The following is a 19,541-nucleotide window of genomic DNA, read 5'->3' as shown; positions in this document are numbered from 1 at the left end:
ATCCGTGGATAGGCATGTAATCTGACCTTTGAGATCGTTCCCATCCTGCAGTCATTCGGGCGGCAGGATCCCATGACCATGCAGCGAATGGAGTCCGTTATCTCAATCTGCCTAGCTGGGAGCATGACCACGCTTCAAAGTTTACCTGGCGGTGGTATATCTAATCCCGCAAACATTCTCAGCGAGCAGCCCTCCACCGCAGCTCTTCCTTGGACCCTCGTCAACTCGAACCAATAGCCGTTCCTGATATGAACCGACTTCGCGCTACAGTTAATTGCGACATGGGCGAGGTACGTCGTAACTTCCGATGCTCTGGTAAACGGTCGAGCCCGTACCCTGAGTACTCGTACGCGTACTTGACTTATACACGGGTGTGTTGGTCGGGGCCCTGCAAGTTACTGTAGCAGCCCCGGATTTGTGAGACCATTGTCTCTCCTAGTAACCCAGAGGACATCCTGCGTACCTCTAAGCCTTGATGTGCAGCAATGTTGTCGAGCCTTTGAGAGTCAAGACAGACGGGAAAAAGTATATACTTCAAGCGCAGACATGGTGGTGGTGAACAGCGAACATACGGGCGCTATCTCTTCCTCGGACTCCGACGGAACAGGGCGCTTCCTATCTTTTCTCTTCAACGCGTTCCCCAATCGCGATTCGGCCGACTATTCATCATGAACTGACTTGCTTGTGCAGGGTTTTGCTCTGTACAAAATAGTGAGTCCCGCATGCCCCTCGTGTCCTGGAACTATATTCACCTGTACTCGTGAAAATCTGTTGACCAGGGCGACGATGAGAGTCTCATGAAGACGATTCACCTTGCGAACGTGGCATGCGGTTTCCATGCCTCGTAAGTACTGTCTCTATGATCTCAAGGAAGCTGGCTTTGACGGCACATAATAACAGAGACTTCTCCATCATGAACGAGACCGTTCAGTTGGCAAAGGCCAACAACGTCTGCGTCGGAGCACACCCTTCGCTCCCGGATCGACAGGGTTGGGGCAGACGAGAGATGGCAATGGAACCAGTATGTTGTACGTATTCTTCTAGCTTGGATGGCGCTGACATGGCATGGCGTGCAGGACGAGCTTGCCTCGTGCTTCATCTACCAAATTGGTGCGCTGACGGGCTTCTTGAAGCTACACGGCCTGCCCTTGAACCACGTACGCGAAGCTGTCCTGCTGGTGGAAATCTCCATTCAACCTCCGAACAGATTAAACCTCATGGCGCGGTCTATGGCATGACGGCGCGAGACATGGCCTTAGCGCGGGCCGTGGTCGGCACAGCCAAACTGTTCGACGTTCCTTTCATGGGTCTTGCCGGGACGTGCCACCAAGCCGCCGCGAAGGAGCTCGGCGTACCCTTCATAGCAGGTTCGTACTATTGTTGTCCTGACACCTGGATGCTCGTTCGATCTCCGTTCTATCGCAGAGTGGTTCGCGGACCTGGACTACAGCGCCGAGGGCAAGCTCATCATTACAAAGTGCGCTTCCATATCTTGTGAGACCGCGACGCTCCCTGTGACTTAACATAGCTTTCTGGGGATCCTACCTTTGCAGAAAGCACGACCCCGTCCCTGCGGATGCCGTCAGAGATAGGGTAAACAGATTACTCCAAGAGCAGAAGATCACCACCGTGAGCGGCGCCTTGCCTCTTCCTGACGGTGTCGACGAAGTCTCTATTTGCTGCCACTCGGACACTCCCGTAAGCTCCTCGACCCTACTTCTCGTGAGCAGTACACTCACGCAGTCGGCAGGGAGCGGTCGAGATCGCACAGGCTGTGAAGGCGCTGGTCGACGAGAATAACAGCAAGCTGACGCAGTGATGTTTCTATGACTGTCAGTGTGAGACCGGACCTTTCGCATTAGTCTCGCTACGTGACCTTGAGCGGTGGTCATAAGAATGGCAATCCGGAGTATAGTCAGTAATCCCCATCAAGCTCGTGACCACTTACCTCCACATCGTGGGTTTCAGAGGCCCAAATGCAACGTTCGGCAATAGTGCGAGCTTTTTTCCCGGACGCTCAAAGTCGCTCAACTCGATATCGACTTGAGTGCTTCAAGTTGGGAGACTGTGACACGCCACAGATGGCGCCCAGCGCCGGCATGGCGAGAGTAAGTCTTGGTATGTCATCTCGTGTGCTTTTGGGCTGCACTGAGCAGCAGTGCTTCCATACATGCATGACGGTGTTGTGACCGACCATACCGGATTCGACTAGCAACTAGCCGAAGAGATCGGCGAATGAAATTCGATCGCATCCGCGATCACGACATACCACTACGCGGACCTAGGTCAGGGCCTCCTGAGCCTCCTGCCCATTGGTGCGCCCTGGCGAACGTTATACTCCACGCTGCGATAGGCTGCAATGCCCTGGGCTTGTCTCTCTAAGATGCAAGCTCCGGGACGATGGCCTCGCTATTGACGTACATCTGAGCCATCGCGATGCGCGTGTATCCCACGTCAAGGTTCCGGCTTACCTTACTCGGGCGGCACGTTCCCGGCGGCATGCTGCGAAGGCTGGGAGAGATCTTGGACGGCGCTGCACGAGCACGGGTGAGTCTCCGTCAGTCTCTTATGGCAATTCACACTTCTGTCCGCAGGAGTGATGGTGCGCCGAGCTTCTCTTCTGAGCCTCCTTCATGGGGCTGGATAGCGCACAGGGTATACTATATAACGCCTCCCCGTCTAATCGTTTACCCCTCGACGCTATATCATGTACCCCGCATTTACTTGACTTTGATCCTGCACCCCAACATCCCCTTCTCCCCGTCCCGCCATGGCCAATCGCCCGTCTCCCGTGTCCGCCCACGCCGCCGCCAGCGCGGAGGGCGTATCTCGACACACGACGCTCTACAACGGACGGAAAGCATCCCACCCTCTGCATGTTCTCATCGTAGGTTGCGGAATGGGCGGCCTTGCCGCCGCGCACTGTCTAGGGAAGGCCGGACACAAAGTCACCCTCTTTGAGGCTGCAGCTGCGATCGGTGAAGTCGGCGCAGGCATCCAGGTCACGCCCAACGTCTCGCGGTTACTTCGGCGATGGGGCGCAGGCAGCGCCCTCGAGGCCGTCGGGGTCCGCCCGGAGGCGATAGTGCTGCGACGGTACGCGACGGGCGAGCGCGTCGGCTATACGCGCTGGACGGACATGGAAGAGAAGTACGGCGCGCCGTACTACCACATCCACCGGGCCGATCTGCACAAGCTGCTCTTCGACCTCGCCGCGCCGTTCATGACACTCCGTCTCAAGGCGACTGTGGTCAGCGTCGATCCCGACGCACCTTCCATCACGCTGGGCTCTGGCGAAGTCGTCCACGGGGACCTTATCATTGGCGCAGATGGGGTCAAGAGTCTTGTGCAACGCGTCGTGCTCGGTCACACGAACCCCGCAGAGCCGACAGGTGATGCCGTGTATCGTGCGATTGTGCCCTCGCACCTCCTCCTTGCCGACCCGGAGCTTAGGGAGCTCGTCGACGTGCCAGAAATGACAGGTTGGATGGGCCCTCGGCGGCACGTCATGGCATACAACATCGTGAGCGTTCTCTTTTGTGTATCCTGTCAAGATGTCGACTAAATCCTCTTCTCCCAGAGAGGGAAGAACGAGTACAACGTCGTGCTCGCCCATCCGGATGACGGCTCGGTGGAGTCGTGGACCGCCGAAGGAAGCGCTGACAAGATGCGTGCTGACTTCGCGGATTACGAACCGCGGTACGTACGCCATTCACTCTGTCAATCACAGCTTATCTCAATATGGTGGATGCGGACGCTCATTGCTCACTTGCTCACTTGCTTAGTCTCCGGAAGATACTAAGCTTCGTGGACTCGACACTCAAGTGGCGACTCATGGACCGCCAGCCCTTGAAGACCTGGATCCACCCGTCTTACCGCGTCATCTTGCTTGGAGACGCATGTCATCCGATGCTGGTATGTTCGCCGCCTGCGCTCGTGCGTGTGAATCCTCACTTACTGTCCCCCGCAGCCATACCGCGCGCAAGGCGCCGCGATGGCAGTCGAAGACGCCGCAGTCCTCGGCAACCTGCTCTCCCGGCTCTCCCACCCATCACAGCTCAAGCCCCTCCTGCAAGCCTACGAGGACCTGCGTCTCCCACGCACTGCAGAGACACAGCGACAGTCCCGCCTGAACCAGAAGATCTTCCACCTGCCCGATGGCCCCGAGCAGGAGCAGCGAGACGCAGACATGCGCAAGGCGACCGAGGCGGAGCTCCGGCGCTGGCGGGAAGGCAAGCGCGCTGCGGACGACAAGCTCGCTGGGAGCGCGAACCAGTGGGCGGACGAGGACAAGAACATGGCGCAGTTCGCGTACGATGCTGACGAGGCTGCTGAGCGGTGGTGGGCCGAGGTTGGGGGGCAGCAGGTGGGTAGAGGGAGAGAGCAGCAGCAGGTGCTGTCGAGGCTGTGATCTCACCTCTCAGCACTACCCGGTCGATTTCGCATTACATCACACGGTTTCTCTTCAGGTCGTCAGTCGAGTGGATCTTGCATGGACTTTAGTGTCGTCTCTTTACGGATTGTTGTACGATAGCATTGCCTTTGACGACTCGCAACGATACATCCATCTATGACATATGTTTGTATTATTCTAGTAGTCCTGCCGGGCGTTGTTTCGCAGGCGCGATACTCTCATGCTTTGCTAGAAGTCGCGTTAAGTTGGCGGGTGTACGCTCGGCAAGCGGTTCTCTTCGACTGCCCTCAGCGACCAAGCGCGATCGCGATATGATCTGCTCGCCTTGGTAAGATAGGCATGTATGGACATCCCATACTCATGGCAAAGTCTCGGCGAACCGGGGAGCCCACGAACCGAGGCTCCGGGTTACGGCATATGACATCCTCCCGAGAAGTTGGAAGCACAGACAAGAGAAGCAAAGGAGCATATTTGGAGCAATACAACACGTTCATAGGAAGGCGCAGCAGGAAGCCACGGCGCGAAGCACGCGTCGGACATCACAAGATGGGGTGCTATTGGACACATCCCGCTCTTACGCCACCCGCCATTGCCACATAACACCTAGCCGCATGTGAGTTACCGTACAAAACAGGATCAGGAGCGAGGGCGAGGGAGAGCGCGCACCTAACGGGTCATCGTCTTCGTGGAACGCCCCGGTCCACATGCCCAGCGCGCCCATCGCAGAGCCAACTCCGCCGAGCTGGACCGCCTCCGAAGCCCACTCGTCGTGCATAGAGTTTGGGGCCGTGGAGGTCTGTGAGTGCACGAGTGCGCGTAAACATTCGCGCCACAAGTGATCAGCCAGATGTGTTTAGGCTTCGGCCCTGTCTCGAGGGAAGCAACCACTCACGACAGACCACCGGACGTTGCCGTCAGGCAGCATGCTGACGGTCCCATGACAGTGCCGGACATCCTCGTCGTTCACGTCAACGCTCCCAACCCAGCCTGCGCCGCCCATCTCGCCCTTGATGTGGATCGTCGGTCGGTCGGGGTATGCGGCGACGGAAGGGGCGGAGTATCCGGTTATCTGCATGGAGAGGGGCACGATGATCCATGCTTCGTCAAGGCGAGGGTCGATGAAGTCGCCGTACGACTGCACAGCGATCAGCTCAGTGCAACGCCCTCGCGATCAGGTACTCACGTTATGGTCTATGATCACGACACTATGTCAGTAGCGAAGAGGAGCGAACAATCAGGACAATGCTTACAGATGAGGTCGTCGTAGTCCAGCCAGCATACGAGTCTCCTGAACATGCATGAAATTCAGGCATACTGGGGGGGTGACACGATAATGGAACGCACCTCCATGTACCCTCGGCGCCGGCCCAATCGCGCTGGTGCTTCTTCCATTCTTCACCCTCATCGTCCGACGGACCTGCTTCAACGAGTATGTCGGCAGAGCCATCACGTCCCGCGTCGGGTGGAGGAATCCACGCCCCGGCTCGCAGGTTGTCCCATGCCTCGAGCCGCGCAATATCAGCAGCGTCGACGTGTGCACGGAGCTTACACTCCGCGACTACACGCGCTGCGGCGAGCCACGTCCAGTCCGGATAAAGGTTCTCGGGAGAAGGGACCGTATCATGCGGCACGGAAGAACCACCTGGCTGAGGTTCTGGTGTTGCAGACGACGACGACGTGTCTCCACCGCCGGCGGGCGGGACGTAATCCCCATCAGAGTCCATGTCTTCATCGTCGTCGTCCTCACTAGGTTCGTCCACGACAGCTGCGATTTCGGGTTTCGGGGTCTTCGGCGGCCAAGGGAGATATGGGCCCCAGTTCCTGCGTCTGGAGAGGTAGCGCATCCAGAACGCAAGCGGTCGAGCACAGTCTCGCGCGCGCTGACGCTGCGCGGACTCGCTCATGTCGAGTAACATGGTGGACTCGGAGTGATGCGGCTTGGATTGCCGCGTGGTTCTGCGAGTAGGACTAGGTTGGGCAGCGTCCTGTGACTCAATGACCGGGACTGGGATGAAGCCGAGACAAGAGGTCAGCCGGCCTACTTCCTGTGCCTCAGGAAGGTGGCGCCAACTAAGATCTTGGCGGTTGTTGGAGAGAAGCCCTGTGATCGAGTAGGGAAGTCCGTCTGAAAGAGTGTGTCTGAGCCATTCCACGTTAAAAGAAAGGTTTTCTGGTGGAGGATGAGGGGGGAAAGGAGGCGTATGAGCATGCAGCTCGGTGAGGGGAGGAAGGTCGTGACTATCTGTCCTAACTGCGAGACGCGGCGTGAAGGAAGTGCAAAGTGCCGCAGTGCAGATGACGTTGTTAATGGCTGTTAGAGCTCGGAGGTTCTCGATATGAACGACAGATGCATGCTCGTCCAAGAGCTGATCAAGAGTCCCAGGAACTTGGATCGACTTGTTTGAAAGTGTCGAGCGTAGACTCCTGGGTTTCTTCGTGACCTGCAGAGGTCGCGTATGGCCATCAATGTACCTCCGAGCCCATACCCGTTCCGTAAATGCTCGATACCAATCGGAATCTGCAATGCAATGAGTACGACGGTGTTTTCAAGAGCTAGCAAACTTGCCGTTCACGGTAGGATCAACCTCTCGAGGATCGTCAAACACAGCTAGGAAAACTAGTCTCCACAGGTGGCGGTCCTCAGCGGCGTATACAATGGATCGGAGCTCTCTGCATGTTTGGGCTAGTGATGCGATTGCGCAAGGATCGTCTGTCGCCGCACACCAGGTAAGAATTGCTTCGACAATTTCTGCGGGTAGTGCTAGGATGGCAGGCGATTTCAGCATCCTAGAGCTACGATGACGGGAGGGTGTTAGTAAGGTAGTCTATACAAAGTTCACGGAGGCTCGCTACGACCACGCATAGGATCGCGCGAGGAGGATCGATGAAGGGAGAATGTACCACCTCGAGGCGAATAACTAAGCCAACTCTATGAACTCCGATTACAATACACTCTGATCGTAATGAACTCCGATAGTTGCGGCTCCGTCGCCGGACAAAACTAATTCCGACACGGGGAATCGAACCCCGGGCTATCGCGTGAGAGGCGATAATGTTAGCCACTACACCATATCGGACATAATCATCATGTTTAACAAAATAATATAACGTTTATAGATAGTCAGTCGATGAAATCTCGACGCTCTTCTGCCGTAGCCTTCTCATCTCATCAATTTGCACCGGGATCGATGGTGAAAACGCAAGTCAGAGTCTCGCAAAGGAGCTGCAACGGAATATGCGAGGCCATGGGTGATTAAGATGCCGGTCTTTCGGCTTTTTATGTCACCCACAGTGGGTCTGCTCTGGATTTGGCTTAGCCTGGCCGGATCTTTACGCACGTTGCGTGCGGGTTTCAACAGGTTGCAGCCGAACAAAATGGTCGCTCTGATACAGTAACCAGGGATGTTGAGCCCAGACGCGGCATTGTCACACATAGGTGCGGGGTCTCGACTTGAAGTGCGATACGTTACTCACCCGAAAGGTACATGACAATGATCACAGAGCGTTCGACAGACATCTCGGGAAGTACAGCTTCTGGTCACAACGATCCCTATACATACCTGCAAGGGAAACGTCGCTCGGTCTGCTGTATCGTCCAGTGATGATGCTCGACGCGATATGCTTCGGGATTACTCCCTCCGCGGCCCATCACGCTTCATCTTGGAGCGAGCCTGCGGCATGTCGCACGGTGTGTGATTGTCCTTGTACTGGTCTGGATATACGTTTATCCCATTTCACGTAATCCGATGTTAGCCTGCATCCAGGCCGGGCACATCGGAATCCGCTCTACATATATAATGGGTTTGGCTGGCCACAGGTACTATCATAGTTCCACTACCAAGATGCCTACGATCTCCTCCAACGACAAAGTTCTTGTCACAGGTGCCAACGGGTACATTGGCCTCTGGGTGGTCCGCTACCTCCTTGAGCATGGCTACCTTATACGCGCTGCAGTCAGATCGGACGACAAGGGCAAGGCCTTGCAGGACATTTTCCAGCAGAAGCTGCCAGCGAAGGTCGCGAACCTGGAATACGTCCTGGTGAAGGACATCGCTGCTGTAAGTGTGCTTCAAAAGCTCAGCGAATCGTCTGCTCATATGTTGACGCATGACTCTACTCACAGGAGCACGCATTCGACGACGCTGTCAAGGGCGTCGCTGCAATCGTACACATCGCTTCTCCGCTCACGATCGAAATTGAGGACCCGCAGGAAGTCATCGGGCCGGCAGTGGGCGGCACTCTCAGCTTGCTCAATAGCGCCCTCGCATACGGGTGAGGATCGCCGTGGTTACGGAGCGTACTGACTAAGAACCCTCGGGGGCCTAGCACTGACCTGAAACGCATTGTCATCACGTCCTCTGTCAAGGCGGTCCTCGGGCCGGAAGCGCGCACGTACACCGAAGACGACTGGTCGGAGTTCGCAGTCAAGGAGGTCGAGGAGAAGGGCAAGGCCGCGGACAAGATGTCCATGTACTGCGCAAGCAAGTTCTTGGCGGAGCGAGGTAAGTAGAAACCATCTCATAACTCTAATGAATATCACCCTGACAGCACCTCCTGCTCAGCTGCGTGGAAGTTCGTCGAAGAGCACAAGCCCTCGTGGGACCTGACCGTGCTGAACGTAGCATGGGTTTACGGCGTCAGTACCTGAAACATGACATGTCCGTCGTGGGCCCGAAGCTGTACTCACCTCTTCCCGCAGCCAACGGTCAATGACCCCGTCTCGCCAGCCGCGATCCCTTCGACCGCAGGGCTCTTTTTCCAGCAATTCTTCACCGTCCGCGACGCGGCATACTCCTATCCTCCAGCACAGAACTACATTGACATTCGCGACGTCGCTGACGCCTTCATCAAGGCTCTCGAAGTCGACGCAGCAGGCGGAGAGCGCATCATCGTCACCTCCGGTAAGCGGCTCGGACAGTTCTGTGCATCACTCGCTATAGCTGACTTCTGTTTTCGTCAGAATGGTCCACGTGGCAGCATTGGCGTACGCACTCTTTTCGTTGTTGAAGCTCGGGCCCTGAGCCCTGATGCCCCTCTTTACAGTGAATGCGGCAGCAGATATGAACCTCCTTCCGAAGCTTGACAAGTGGGACCCGAAGCGCGTCGAGGGCCTCTCCCCCAGGATAGCCTCGAACGAGAAGGCAAAGCGCATCCTCGGCCTCACGTTCCGCACGATCTCGGAGACGCTCACCGACATTCTGGACGACTTCCGTCCGCGCGGATGGCTGAAGGAGTGGGAGGCCTAGTGATTAGTCCAAGGCACTTTGCGCCAGCCCGGCCCTCCATGACGATGGCATCGTTTGGTTCTATGGTACCAGCGGCGGCGCGCTTCCATGCAGCACTTTATAAAAGAAGCTCTGGAGTTGCCTTCGAGGGATCGTAAGAAGGCGCGGTAATGCCTAATGTATCCTTTACTGCCTTTCTATCAGAACTTGATTCTCATCCGATTCCTAGTCCGAGCGTTGTAACCCTCTTGCCCCACACACCGCGTGAAGCCAAACACGCTGCACGGACGACGTCGCTGACCGAGAAACCAGCTCGAATTTCTTCGTTTATGGACACATTGATACACCATGTTGACCAAGAACCCCAGAGTACTACATATACAGGCCGACAGACGAGCGATACAAAGGAAGGACGGGCGGGGGATAGAGCGAGTGAAGGACGTGAATGGTCATGAAAGGTCGTGATGTTGTGCAGGCAAGTGACGTGCACGGATGAACGAGCGTTGGACGTTGGAAGTTGAACGTTGGGTGTTCACTGGTAGATCTTGAGCCACTGGATGTCGAAGTACGCGTTCGTGAACGCCGACGGGTTGTTGTTGACGTACGCTGCGAAGATGCTCGTCGTCAATCCCTGGCGGACACTGTTGCCCATATGGAAACGGAATCCTACTCACAGACGCAGTCTCCAGAGCAACCAGCTCCGTTGAAGACAGAGCTCTGGCCCGCCCAGTCTCCGCCTAGGGGACGCGGAAAGGGTAAGCATCCGGGCTCACGAAAACAGAAAGACAGAAAGAACGTGTGGACATACAGAGAGTGAGGTTGATGATCAAGTTGTGCGAGTCAAAGTGGTCCGAGATGCTACAGCTCTGGCTGGGGAAGTATGCAAACGGAGTGCCCTACGATCGCCCGCCAGCGTCAGCGTCAGCAACAGCAACTCCTCTGGAGTCTAGAGTCCGGCCCGCTGCCCGGGCACAGACGGAAGACGCTGAGCGTACGAGTACATACCCAGTTGCTCGTGTTGATCGTAGTCGCGCCGTTCTTGACGTCGCTCGGCACAGAGCCGGAGTTACGGCTCCAGAACCATATCTTGATGAACGAATTCGTGCGCTCCATGGCGTACCAGCCGCCCCCGGCGCTATTGAACGCCGCTCCATAGCTGTTGGTCGACGGGGCCTTGACGCCGCAGCCGGCATTATTCGTCGCAGCGACGTCGCAGTTGTTCCCCGTGCTCGTCCTGTAAAAACGGGCGCGCGGCAGGCAGTATGTCAGCCACTCAACGTTCGCCGGGTGCTCCGAGGCCGGGGAAGGACGAACGTACCCAGTCTGGGACCTAGATGCCGGCATGGTGCAGCCTGAGAACGCGGACAGACACGGTCGTCAGCCGGCATTGCGGGCGAGCGAAGAGACGTGCGAGGGGAGGCCAGACGAGCACGTACCTGAGTTTGTGTGGAGCGTCGCCTGGTTGGGTGAGACGTCGTTCACGCCCTCGAGGATGTCGATCTCGCCTGTGGTCGAGAACGCGCGCGAAGTCAGTATGTTATCAGAAGCATATATCACAAGGCACCGCTCCAAGTGGGGTGCCGTGAGATTTCGGGACCGACCTCCATTCGGCCAGTTGTCGCCTACTTCCCAGATAGCGGGCCAGGTGCTGCAAGACGCAAGAGTCGATGTCAGCTCAGGGTGTGTTGACGCAAATTGTCTCCAACGGAGGCAGTAAGAGACACAGAACAACACTCACCCGCAGCCTACCGGCATATGACGGATGTTCCACCTGCAAGCGGAGCGCAACATGAGAACCGATGCAACAAACGTGAGAATCCAAGGACACCAAGATGAGAGAGCGCGATCTGGACTGAATGCGGCACGCACACCGTGACATGCGTCGTGTACTTCTTGTTGCTTTGCAGCCGGACGGAGTCGCGGCCGGGTCCGCTCGAGCTCAGCTTCGTGGTGTGGTCCGCACGGATGATGAAGTGGTCGCCGCTGTAGAACGTGAGGTTCTTCGCAAGCGCGGTATCTTGGTCGACATAGTTCCTGGACCCAGGGGACGCAACATCAGTGGAGTGGTGGGTTATGTGGAGTAACTCGGCGCTTACACTCGACCGTGAGTCGGGTCCGAAATCGCCTCGTGCTGGAACGACTTGAGGAAACCATTGCCTTGATGGCTGTCGGACTGCGTGTAGGTGGCACCGAGAGCGCCAGAGGCAAGGCTAGCCAAAAGCAGGAGTGCGCGGGAGGCGAACATCGTGCAGAAGCCGGGCAGGGAGAGTGAACCTAGGGTGCGAAGCTGGAAGGCCTGGGGGGGGATGGGAGGGATGCAGCTCACGAAGAACATCCTGCTGTCAAGCCTCGTCCATTTATACTCGCAGACGGAGTATGCGCCAACGAGTCCAGGGTAGAAGGAGATGGGAACATCCGTCTGGGGACAGAGTGCCCCCGGAGATGGATCACGCTGATGCGCGGACAAAGCGGACTGGCTTGTGGTGAGCGTCGCCGATAGCGATACAGTGCCGTAAAGGGGATTGAAGGAGAATGTCTCTAGGCGGCCTATTGGCTTGGCTGCGCTCGTGAGGGAGCAGTACAGTACTCGTGGCCCTGGCCAATGGCCGGTGCAGATCTTGCATCGCCGGAGTTCCCGGTCCAAGAGAGAGCCGCGAGGGTCTGGCGCGTCGGGCGTCCCCACGAGAGGGAGCGCATCGCAGGATCGGAAGAGTGCATACGTGCCTCCGGAATGCGATTAGCCCGTTCCGTCGAGGTTCAGTAAAACTTCAGCGAGCAGGTGGTCACTCCGGTATTGCACCCCAGTTCTTGCCGCGGTGCACATGTCGATAGATCGTAGCACGGACGCAGAAGAACACGAGCAAGGCAGCCTGTCATCTGAGGGCGTCCGTGGAGTCCGAACGAATCAGGCGGCTCGCTGACAAAGGGACGAGACCGCCGTCTTTGCCTCGTTTTCGGTCGAGTGAAGGCGAGCGCCATCGCCCTAACGACGCCCACAGAAAGACGATAAAAATTGCACGGGCTCGACCACAGCAAGCTCCAGCTGAACCTTACGCCGGAAGGGCTGGGTGTTCCAATTTGGTGTCCAATTACCTCACGGTGCGTGGGCCCGGCCGCTGGAGCTGTGGATCTGGCGCACGTGCCTGAAAGTGGGGGCGAGGCGCGCTATACATACATGCATGCATAGGTGAGTTCAGCGCGACGTGCGACGGAGGTAAAGGACATACCGCGCTCAGTGCGCAACTCAGGATCGCCTAGCAGTATGCGCCCAGTCGACGCTAGCACGTCGCGCCTCCCGGAGAAACCTGTCCGAAGCTGTACGGCCAGGTCTACGAGGCGCCTGCGCTCGAGACAGCTGAGACAAGGGGCATATGTGCGATAAGGTCGTGACCAGTCGAACCTGAACATGAGGACGGGGCGGTATGTCGCAGACGGTCGCGTAAGGAAGGCGGGCTCACGCATGATCGCGGCAGAAGCCGACGAGCGGGCACACTACCAGTGGACGATCGGGACGGAGAAGCTACCTGGACACTGGTCCCATCGGAGGCTTTTCCACGCCAAGATTCGAGTGCTGTTATCGGATACGAGGCAGTCTTTTCGACGTAGGTGTAGCGCATGCCCTGCACACGCCGATTGACAGACAAACTTAACCTATTCGTGCGCCGCGGAGTCTTCGTGGGCGCGCCCTGACCAGCTGATAATCGGCGCAAGCCAATGCGGACTCGGAGGTGGCAGAACCCTAAGTATCACATCAGCGTCATACGCGGAAAGTTGGAATGAATGCCATGAGACACGCACCGGTGCCAGCCAAGTGAGGACGGCACACCATGTGCTGGAGTACCTGACGTGAAGTAGGACGAAGACAGAACTTCATCAGCAGCAAACGTACACCGCACTAGCACCAGACGCGTTCACGCCATTGGCCGAGCACTGTCCACAGAAACCTAGCATCGAGCTACCACGAGGGCGACGAAGTGCCTATCGGTCCTAGATCGAGGATGTGCTAGTCAGCTGCCGAAGAAGCAAGTTCTAGACGTGAATCTTACTGAGGTATTCAATAGAGAGGTGATCAATCGAAATTGTTGTCAAGCGTGCGGGCTGGTGGCGTAATCTAGTGAACCACGTCCTCCGCCACTAGCCCAGTCAACGACCAAGCATGCGGCTATAGACGAACATGAGGAGCGCAGCGGGCAGGACGTCATCGAAGCGGGAGGGTACTGTCAAACAAACGTCGGATGATGCGGCATGCGCCATTCACGCTCATTTGCGTGCCTTACATGTCTGTACCGTGCCAACCAGTGCCGCCGAAAGACGTCAACAGGGTACTCCGGCGGTGGCAAATCGGAATGAACAAGCGTGTCCTGCATGAGATGAGTAAGGTCGTGAACTTGGAGGGTAAGGGCGCGCTGGACGTACATACATGGGATCGCAACGCGATCGGTACGCTCAATATACAGCAACTATATCTGCAAGTCTACCTGACCGTATTGAGGAACCGACTACGGCAAGCAGGGCTATGTGGGGCACATACGTAACTCGAACTGAACCGGAAGGTGGGTTGACCAGACACATACGTGATGGGAATATGACACCTGGATAGGAGCCTTCTAGCATTCGGAGGTCGTCGACAGATTAGTTGCGGACTTTGTACGTAGCAAGAGTCATGGGCGAGCAAACTTGGACCTCCGGGAGAGATCTCAAAGCCTCAGAAGTCGGCCAACAATATGAGGCAACTTGAAGATGGTGTATGAATCCGACATGTAACTCTACAACGAAGTACACTTCACTTCGCATGTCTGAGGAACGGTTATAATGCATGAATGCGTTCAGCGACACTCACAACTCGGGCGCACACTCTCCTCCGTCGAGCAGGAAACTTCTAAAACCATACCCGTCCTATACAGCCAGCGATCTTCATGATAAGTGGCGTATCTTGATAGAAAATATTTCAGTCGCAAACGTATTCAGCCTTGGAATAGAATCGATTGGGAGGACAAAGGAGGAGCAAAAGTTCAAGTCGGAGGAAGAGTTGCGGGAGAGTTGCGTTGCAACGCCAGAAGGCGCCGACGGCAACCGGGAATCGCCGAAGAGCGGCCACGCGGCTACTGAACGCTTCTCCCGTCGGCTTGCGGTCTAGACCATCGACCAAGGTGAACGAGCAGTATGTCCGAGTTGGACGAGGTCCTTGGAATCGTACACAAGCGTGCACACCGCAAGGAAGGACCAGCAAAGCTTATCGCTCGTGACAACACCATTATCGCGCAGCGGGCTAGACGGGCCCTTGTCCAGTCAAGTTGTTATTCCGCCCCGGTGTTCCCTCAATCTAGCGCGAACCCGCTCCCCGCCGTAATCCGCTACTCTGCTATTTCTCCGGGGGTTTTCATTCCTTCTGGCTATTGCCGCACTGCAAATGCTAGCCGTCGAACCCAGGGAGCGGGATCATCCAGAGGGCGCATGTCAGAGCGTAACCGCGACCGCGCGAGGCCGACAGACAGACCCATTAGAGCTTCGGAGAGGTAGATGGTGTTCAAGGAAGCCTTACGTTGATGTCGATGTCTATGATACAATGAATGAAAAAGAAACTTCCTCAGCCGGTCATCCACCCTTCTCCTCCCCCAGCAGGCGCAAAGATCATCAGACCCTCGGCCGTTGTCGTAGCGTACACTCGCAATATTGTGAAATGAACTTCTCAAGCCGAGCCGCCAGACTTGTGCCTGTCATGGTTGCGCTGTTATCAGCTCTGGGGAGTCGCCCACGAGCACAGCGCAGAGGAGGTACTCACAGCTGGTAGCCGACGGCGATGAAAGGGACGAGGAAGAGCGTCCCGAGCGTGCCGACGTACTTGGCCGCGAACGACTTCTTGTTCGCATAGCTGAACGGGAAGTTCTGCAGACCCCCATGCGCAGACGGGCGGGCGACGTCAGATCGCGCCCGAGAGGCGGTTGGGGGGATAGGAGCCAGGACTCACGGAGTGCGCGACGTGTTGCCCTGTCGTGGTGATCGTCCGCACTTGCTGCGGGGTGCGCCTGAGGGCAACACGCAGGGTGGCGGGGGCGACTCTGACGAGGGGCGACATGTTCAAGCTCGAGCTTGGTTGGTGGTGGTGGCAGTCAAGTTGTTCGAGGAGCGGACGGTCGCAAGTGCTCGCCGGAGAAGTGAGACGTCGATGACGGTGAGAGAGAAGTGCCCGAGGGGGTGAGATGGGGGCGTAGGACGGCAATAGGTGCGTTATGTATGGGCCACGGTAGGCTCCACAGTGTCGGCCCACACGCAGGTGAGCGATGATAGACCCCCTCTGGAACAGGACTAGAAGACACTGGCCTGAGAAAGACCAGCCCGGCTGCGTGGCGGCAGAGGTGCGGAGAGGATGTCATCTGCGGGACCAGCTGATCATTTGTATTAGCCTTCGATCTAGGGGGGTCGAGAACAGCGTGAGATAGGGTTAGTAGCAATTCACTCGTCAAGCAAACAAGAATGCATCTTACTGACGACTACTTGACGACTATTGTACTACTTGCTCACAGTCGAATGGTAAGGTTGCTACCTGCTGGCCAGCATTTCTGATATTGGTGCCGTGCTACGTGAATGCCATCATGGTTCAAGCTTAAAGTCGAAGAAGGACGGGACTGGCCCAGGCGATGTGTTGATATTTACGGGCTGGTAATATTGCTATTGGAGGCTACGACGACAAGCCGCATTGGCGTAGTGGTATGCGCGCCCCACTTGTATCGCAAGATCATGGGGAGGTCACTCGTTCGACCCGGGTATGTGGCATGTGGTGAACATGTGAAATCGATTTTCTTTTTGATTTATGGCTTTCATTGTCTTTTATGTTCCTGCATTCATTCTGTCCTATGTAGCTCGAGGACATTGCCCTTTCTCATCGTCACAGATACTTACACGGACTGCGAGGGCGCACAAATGGCATACCACACACTCTCTTCTCCCCTTGACGTGCACCCGCCACTTATCCACTCGCTCTTCGCTCATGTCTCCGACCTCACCATACAACCCCAACACCCTTGTAGATGACTTTGAGGGGGCCAACCCCTTCCGGAGCACCGACACGCTTCGAGCACCGAGGCGCAGGCGAAGATCCTTACCAGAACTATCCATCTCACTGATGGAGGCACTCAACGAGGGTCCGTACTCAGCGGTCGAGGCCAACGTCGAGGACAAGCTCCCGCTGGTCGGGAGAGGTCCAGGAAAGGGCAAGGCGAAGGGAAAGGGAAAGGGGACGCGACGCACGCTCGGTGGCATCTTCAAGAACCTCAACCCAGCGCGCAAGCAGCAGCCGTCCGAGGTCGCCAGCCCGTCTGCGGAGATGGACGTGTCCGAGGACATGCCCCCGCAGGACCCGTTCGACGACGCGAACGCGATGGACATGGACTGCGACGGCAACGTGAGCTGGCAGGAGTGGCACGGGCTCAGCGACGAGGACGAGGACGCAGAGATGGCGCTGGCAAGTCCGAGGGGCGTAGAGGCGGAGGCGGATGCGGATGGCGATGCGTCGCCCAGGGCGGTCGTGGTACCGCGCACTCCGCAGAGGCGGCGCCGCTCGTCGATCGCGACGACGCCGGGCTCGAGCCCGCGCAGCGCGAGGGTGCGGCGGAGCCCGCACACACCGCCCTCGGCCAAGAAGTACCTCACGGGGTCGGGCGAGAATATTCTGCACAGGAGCAGGAGGCGGCGCGGGCAGGACAAGCTGGCGTCGCAGATGAAGTCGATGCAGCTTTTGGGCGCGGAGGCGGCCGGGGCGGTCGCGCGCGGGACCAAGACGAGCCCGAACACGTTGAGGCGCAGGTTTCTTGCGGTGCGCTAGGAGTAGGGAGGAGGTGGTTCTGTGTGTAGATAGTGTACGGACCTTGTGATGCTTTCGGCCTCGAGCACGCTGTGCGTGATGACGAGTCCATACCATACATCCTTCCTAGTCATTACATTATGTATTTTTGTGCATCGTTAGCCACGTATCCCGTAGCTGCCGTTAGGTTGCTTCTGTTGAACCATCTTGTCCTGGGTCGTGGCAGCCATTCGGCGACAAGATGGGGATTGTGCGATTTACTTGAGTCGACGTGAACGACTGGTGAAACTAGCCCAGCGAATCACAATATTGCCATAGAGTATACGTAGAAGAGCTGAGATGCCTGTAGCGAGGACTGGAAGGAGGTGCACAGAGGTGATGGTCGCGGTCAAGGTCAAGCTGATTAGGCGCTTGTGTCTCTTCGATTACGACTACCACCTGCGACAGCATAACTGTCATGCTTTGCGCATTCAGTCGTCTCTGGTGTCTTGAACACAAGTATGAACCCGCAATATGCATGAAACACCGAGCAACACCTTGGTTAGCCCGTCATGGCTTCCAGAAACATACGCCCCACGTTGCTACCGCCCGATGAGTTCGGACATGGACATTGGACAGTGGAGATCCAGCTTCTTTGTGAGTTCATGCTTCGTAAGTCTCTCGACCCATGTCTTCTCTGTATCAACTAACGGCTATCACAGGTTGAGGCTATCAACAACATGGTGCGGTGAGCGATACCCGGAAGTCGACGCGACCGCTTCTGAGTCCAAGACGAAGTCCTCGTTGCACTCCTGGTTGAGAATCTCGATGAGCGTGGCGAGCGACTTATGGCCCAGATAGTTCATTAGCTCTTCCAAGAAGATGATGTAAGGGCGGCACGACGAACGCAAACACCATCAGGGACGGTAAAGCCAGACACGGCAGCTTGAGACGCAAAACCCTCGTCAGCGGCCGTGGACGGTGGCAGACAAAAACCATGCAATGGACACATATCCTTGCACGGCGAGTAGGTGTGCCGCTGCAACCACAGCAACTTGTTCCATCCGTATAAAACCGCACCAGATAAATTGCCACTTACGTACCTCTTTGCCCCTACTAGCCGCACCCCCTCTGACATCTTTTCTCTTGCTCACTTTACGACAACAAACAGCATCTCTCCGCATGTGCTGCGATGGCCGCGAGGAGGAGAGTTCGCTTTGCGGACACGATTCCGCCGACACCTCCCCCTCCTCCGCGAGCACGTCGTTTGCCGGCGCGTCTGCGTCCGCACCCGGGCAGAATATACCCCTCCCACCCGATCATGCGCGGTTCACGCCCAGAACCCCTGGTCCCATGACCACCCCCTGGCTGAGGACGGTACCATTGCCATCTCATCCGTACGTCCCCGCCTTGAGCAATGCTCGGCCCGAGGTCGATGCTCGGTCCAACGTTGATCTCCGCAACGTTGAACCGAGCATCGACCCACTGCTTAGCCCCCCGCGACTCGGACATCACACTCACCCCCCGCCGACTCGAATTCGGTGGGATGTCAGGGAGCACCCAAATAACATCACGCTTGGGAGCGTGGGGTCGCTCCCCGCTCGGGATGTAACCCTGCACGACCTCGCGAGTTGTGCTGTGCGCCACAGCACTGGCACGAACAGCGATTTAGTAATGTCGAGGCGCATCACGCTCGTCTTCCCCGGCCTTCCACTCACCGTCGAGATCGAGCCAGCCAGTGCACCACTGTGGACGTCGACTCCTCTCCCTTATATCGCCGTCGGCGACGTCCTCTATGGACTGTACAGGGCGCTACGACGTTCTGTGCCCTCGAGCGAATTCGCCAGGCTTGACCTGGCTCATCGCGAGTCGGTCAGCGGAGCGTTTAGAAGGAGGCTCAGGAGCGATCGAGAGAACTACGACAAGAACCTTCGTCATGGGGTACGCAACATTGATTATCTGGGCCATGTGCGCCGCTTCGTGGGTCTTCGTCCCGCCGCTGGGATGGAGGTCCCAACCGGCAAGAGGAGAGGGGAGGTCTTCGTTGTTGTTCTTGTTCATGCTGATTAGAATCATTAGATGTACTGTCCGACCCTGTTGTAGAGTGTCCTTGTTTCGTTCT

At 57.0% G+C, this 19,541-nt stretch overlaps 9 protein-coding genes and 2 non-coding genes across 11 annotated transcripts; 6 read left to right on the top strand and 5 right to left on the bottom strand.

Moving 5' to 3' along the window:
* The first annotated feature begins 22 nt into the window (after positions 1 to 22).
* On the top strand, positions 23 to 1,918 carry L226DRAFT_316324 (LamB/YcsF family protein). The gene is made up of 9 exons (XM_067673850.1): positions 23 to 290; positions 691 to 711; positions 780 to 844; positions 901 to 1,021; positions 1,077 to 1,157; positions 1,208 to 1,367; positions 1,426 to 1,477; positions 1,554 to 1,698; positions 1,751 to 1,918. Exons 1-9 carry the CDS (start codon positions 249 to 251, stop codon positions 1,817 to 1,819), a joined length of 756 nt encoding a protein of 251 aa, XP_067529273.1. The 5' UTR covers positions 23 to 248; the 3' UTR covers positions 1,820 to 1,918.
* Positions 1,919 to 2,770: 852 nt separating this feature from the next.
* On the top strand, positions 2,771 to 4,411 carry L226DRAFT_473000 (FAD/NAD(P)-binding domain-containing protein; the record flags this gene model as incomplete). Its single annotated transcript, XM_067676499.1, has 4 exons — positions 2,771 to 3,523; positions 3,581 to 3,699; positions 3,786 to 3,915; positions 3,971 to 4,411. The coding sequence occupies 4 exons, from the start codon at positions 2,771 to 2,773 to the stop codon at positions 4,409 to 4,411; spliced, it is 1,443 nt and encodes a 480-aa protein (XP_067529272.1).
* Positions 4,412 to 4,848: 437 nt separating this feature from the next.
* Positions 4,849 to 7,288, bottom strand: L226DRAFT_516813 (uncharacterized protein). Its single transcript, XM_067678486.1, has 7 exons — positions 6,981 to 7,288; positions 5,759 to 6,932; positions 5,665 to 5,702; positions 5,598 to 5,605; positions 5,307 to 5,549; positions 5,081 to 5,210; positions 4,849 to 5,017 (listed from the first exon to the last, which is right to left on the bottom strand). The coding sequence occupies exons 1-7, from the start codon at positions 7,198 to 7,200 to the stop codon at positions 4,989 to 4,991; spliced, it is 1,842 nt and encodes a 613-aa protein (XP_067529271.1). The 5' UTR covers positions 7,201 to 7,288; the 3' UTR covers positions 4,849 to 4,988.
* A 131-nt stretch (positions 7,289 to 7,419) lies between these two features.
* Positions 7,420 to 7,491, bottom strand: L226DRAFT_t280. Its single transcript has one exon. It is a non-coding gene; the product is annotated as a tRNA-Glu (tRNA).
* A 759-nt stretch (positions 7,492 to 8,250) lies between these two features.
* L226DRAFT_540427 (NAD(P)-binding protein) lies at positions 8,251 to 9,836 on the top strand. The gene is made up of 7 exons (XM_067681872.1): positions 8,251 to 8,472; positions 8,538 to 8,686; positions 8,741 to 8,916; positions 8,977 to 9,050; positions 9,114 to 9,315; positions 9,375 to 9,398; positions 9,458 to 9,836. The coding sequence occupies exons 1-7, from the start codon at positions 8,257 to 8,259 to the stop codon at positions 9,658 to 9,660; spliced, it is 1,044 nt and encodes a 347-aa protein (XP_067529270.1). The 5' UTR covers positions 8,251 to 8,256; the 3' UTR covers positions 9,661 to 9,836.
* A 335-nt stretch (positions 9,837 to 10,171) lies between these two features.
* On the bottom strand, positions 10,172 to 11,884 carry L226DRAFT_472964 (laminarinase; the record flags this gene model as incomplete). The annotated part of the gene is made up of 10 exons (XM_067676497.1): positions 10,172 to 10,245; positions 10,314 to 10,376; positions 10,448 to 10,535; positions 10,645 to 10,873; positions 10,958 to 10,991; positions 11,076 to 11,144; positions 11,241 to 11,287; positions 11,378 to 11,410; positions 11,509 to 11,673; positions 11,736 to 11,884. 10 exons carry the CDS (start codon positions 11,882 to 11,884, stop codon positions 10,172 to 10,174), a joined length of 951 nt encoding a protein of 316 aa, XP_067529269.1.
* Positions 11,885 to 15,328: 3,444 nt separating this feature from the next.
* Positions 15,329 to 15,715, bottom strand: L226DRAFT_576170 (uncharacterized protein; the record flags this gene model as incomplete). The annotated part of the gene is made up of 3 exons (XM_067685312.1): positions 15,329 to 15,353; positions 15,422 to 15,525; positions 15,608 to 15,715. 3 exons carry the CDS (start codon positions 15,713 to 15,715, stop codon positions 15,329 to 15,331), a joined length of 237 nt encoding a protein of 78 aa, XP_067529268.1.
* On the bottom strand, positions 15,608 to 16,222 carry L226DRAFT_540422 (uncharacterized protein). The gene is made up of 2 exons (XM_067681871.1): positions 16,125 to 16,222; positions 15,608 to 16,050 (listed from the first exon to the last, which is right to left on the bottom strand). The coding sequence occupies exon 2, from the start codon at positions 16,011 to 16,013 to the stop codon at positions 15,750 to 15,752; it is 264 nt and encodes an 87-aa protein (XP_067529267.1). The 5' UTR covers positions 16,014 to 16,050; positions 16,125 to 16,222; the 3' UTR covers positions 15,608 to 15,749.
* A 108-nt stretch (positions 16,223 to 16,330) lies between these two features.
* L226DRAFT_t282 lies at positions 16,331 to 16,413 on the top strand. Its single transcript has one exon. It is a non-coding gene; the product is annotated as a tRNA-Thr (tRNA).
* Positions 16,414 to 16,490: 77 nt separating this feature from the next.
* L226DRAFT_540421 (uncharacterized protein) lies at positions 16,491 to 17,660 on the top strand. Its single transcript, XM_067681870.1, has one exon. It carries the CDS (start codon positions 16,763 to 16,765, stop codon positions 17,459 to 17,461), a length of 699 nt encoding a protein of 232 aa, XP_067529266.1. The 5' UTR covers positions 16,491 to 16,762; the 3' UTR covers positions 17,462 to 17,660.
* A 481-nt stretch (positions 17,661 to 18,141) lies between these two features.
* On the top strand, positions 18,142 to 19,541 carry L226DRAFT_315960 (uncharacterized protein). The gene is made up of 2 exons (XM_067673849.1): positions 18,142 to 18,816; positions 18,973 to 19,541. The coding sequence occupies exons 1-2, from the start codon at positions 18,422 to 18,424 to the stop codon at positions 19,487 to 19,489; spliced, it is 912 nt and encodes a 303-aa protein (XP_067529265.1). The 5' UTR covers positions 18,142 to 18,421; the 3' UTR covers positions 19,490 to 19,541.

The sequence above is a fragment of the Lentinus tigrinus genome, assembly GCF_003813185.1.
Source record: "Lentinus tigrinus ALCF2SS1-7 unplaced genomic scaffold L226scaffold_57, whole genome shotgun sequence".
Taxonomy (NCBI): Eukaryota; Fungi; Basidiomycota; class Agaricomycetes; order Polyporales; family Polyporaceae; genus Lentinus; species Lentinus tigrinus.
The sequence above is the reverse complement of the archived record's forward strand: the minus strand, read 5'-3'. Positions and strand labels throughout refer to the sequence as shown.

Excerpts from the sequence above, each read along its gene's own strand:
- L226DRAFT_316324 (XM_067673850.1), top strand. The coding sequence starts at position 249 with ATGAACCGACTTCGCGCTACAGTTAATTGCGACATGGGCGAG. Across the intron at positions 712-779 it reads GTTTTGCTCTGTACAAAATA|GGCGACGATGAGAGTCTCAT; the intron begins GTGAGTCCCGCA and ends TCTGTTGACCAG. Across the intron at positions 845-900 it reads GCATGCGGTTTCCATGCCTC|AGACTTCTCCATCATGAACG; the intron begins GTAAGTACTGTC and ends ACATAATAACAG.
- L226DRAFT_516813 (XM_067678486.1), bottom strand. The coding sequence starts at position 7,200 with ATGCTGAAATCGCCTGCCATCCTAGCACTACCCGCAGAAATTGTCGAA. Across the intron at positions 6,933-6,980 it reads GGTTGATCCTACCGTGAACG|ATTCCGATTGGTATCGAGCA; the intron begins GCAAGTTTGCTA and ends ATTGCATTGCAG. Across the intron at positions 5,211-5,306 it reads GCAACGTCCGGTGGTCTGTC|ACCTCCACGGCCCCAAACTC; the intron begins GTGAGTGGTTGC and ends GTGCACTCACAG.
- L226DRAFT_540427 (XM_067681872.1), top strand. The coding sequence starts at position 8,257 with ATGCCTACGATCTCCTCCAACGACAAAGTTCTTGTCACAGGTGCCAAC. Across the intron at positions 8,917-8,976 it reads CAAGTTCTTGGCGGAGCGAG|CTGCGTGGAAGTTCGTCGAA; the intron begins GTAAGTAGAAAC and ends CCTCCTGCTCAG. Across the intron at positions 9,051-9,113 it reads ACGTAGCATGGGTTTACGGC|CCAACGGTCAATGACCCCGT; the intron begins GTCAGTACCTGA and ends CTCTTCCCGCAG.
- L226DRAFT_540422 (XM_067681871.1), bottom strand. The coding sequence starts at position 16,013 with ATGACATCCTCTCCGCACCTCTGCCGCCACGCAGCCGGGCTGGTCTTT.
- L226DRAFT_540421 (XM_067681870.1), top strand. The coding sequence starts at position 16,763 with ATGGAGGCACTCAACGAGGGTCCGTACTCAGCGGTCGAGGCCAACGTC.
- L226DRAFT_315960 (XM_067673849.1), top strand. The coding sequence starts at position 18,422 with ATGGACACATATCCTTGCACGGCGAGTAGGTGTGCCGCTGCAACCACA. Across the intron at positions 18,817-18,972 it reads GTACCATTGCCATCTCATCC|GGAGCACCCAAATAACATCA; the intron begins GTACGTCCCCGC and ends GTGGGATGTCAG.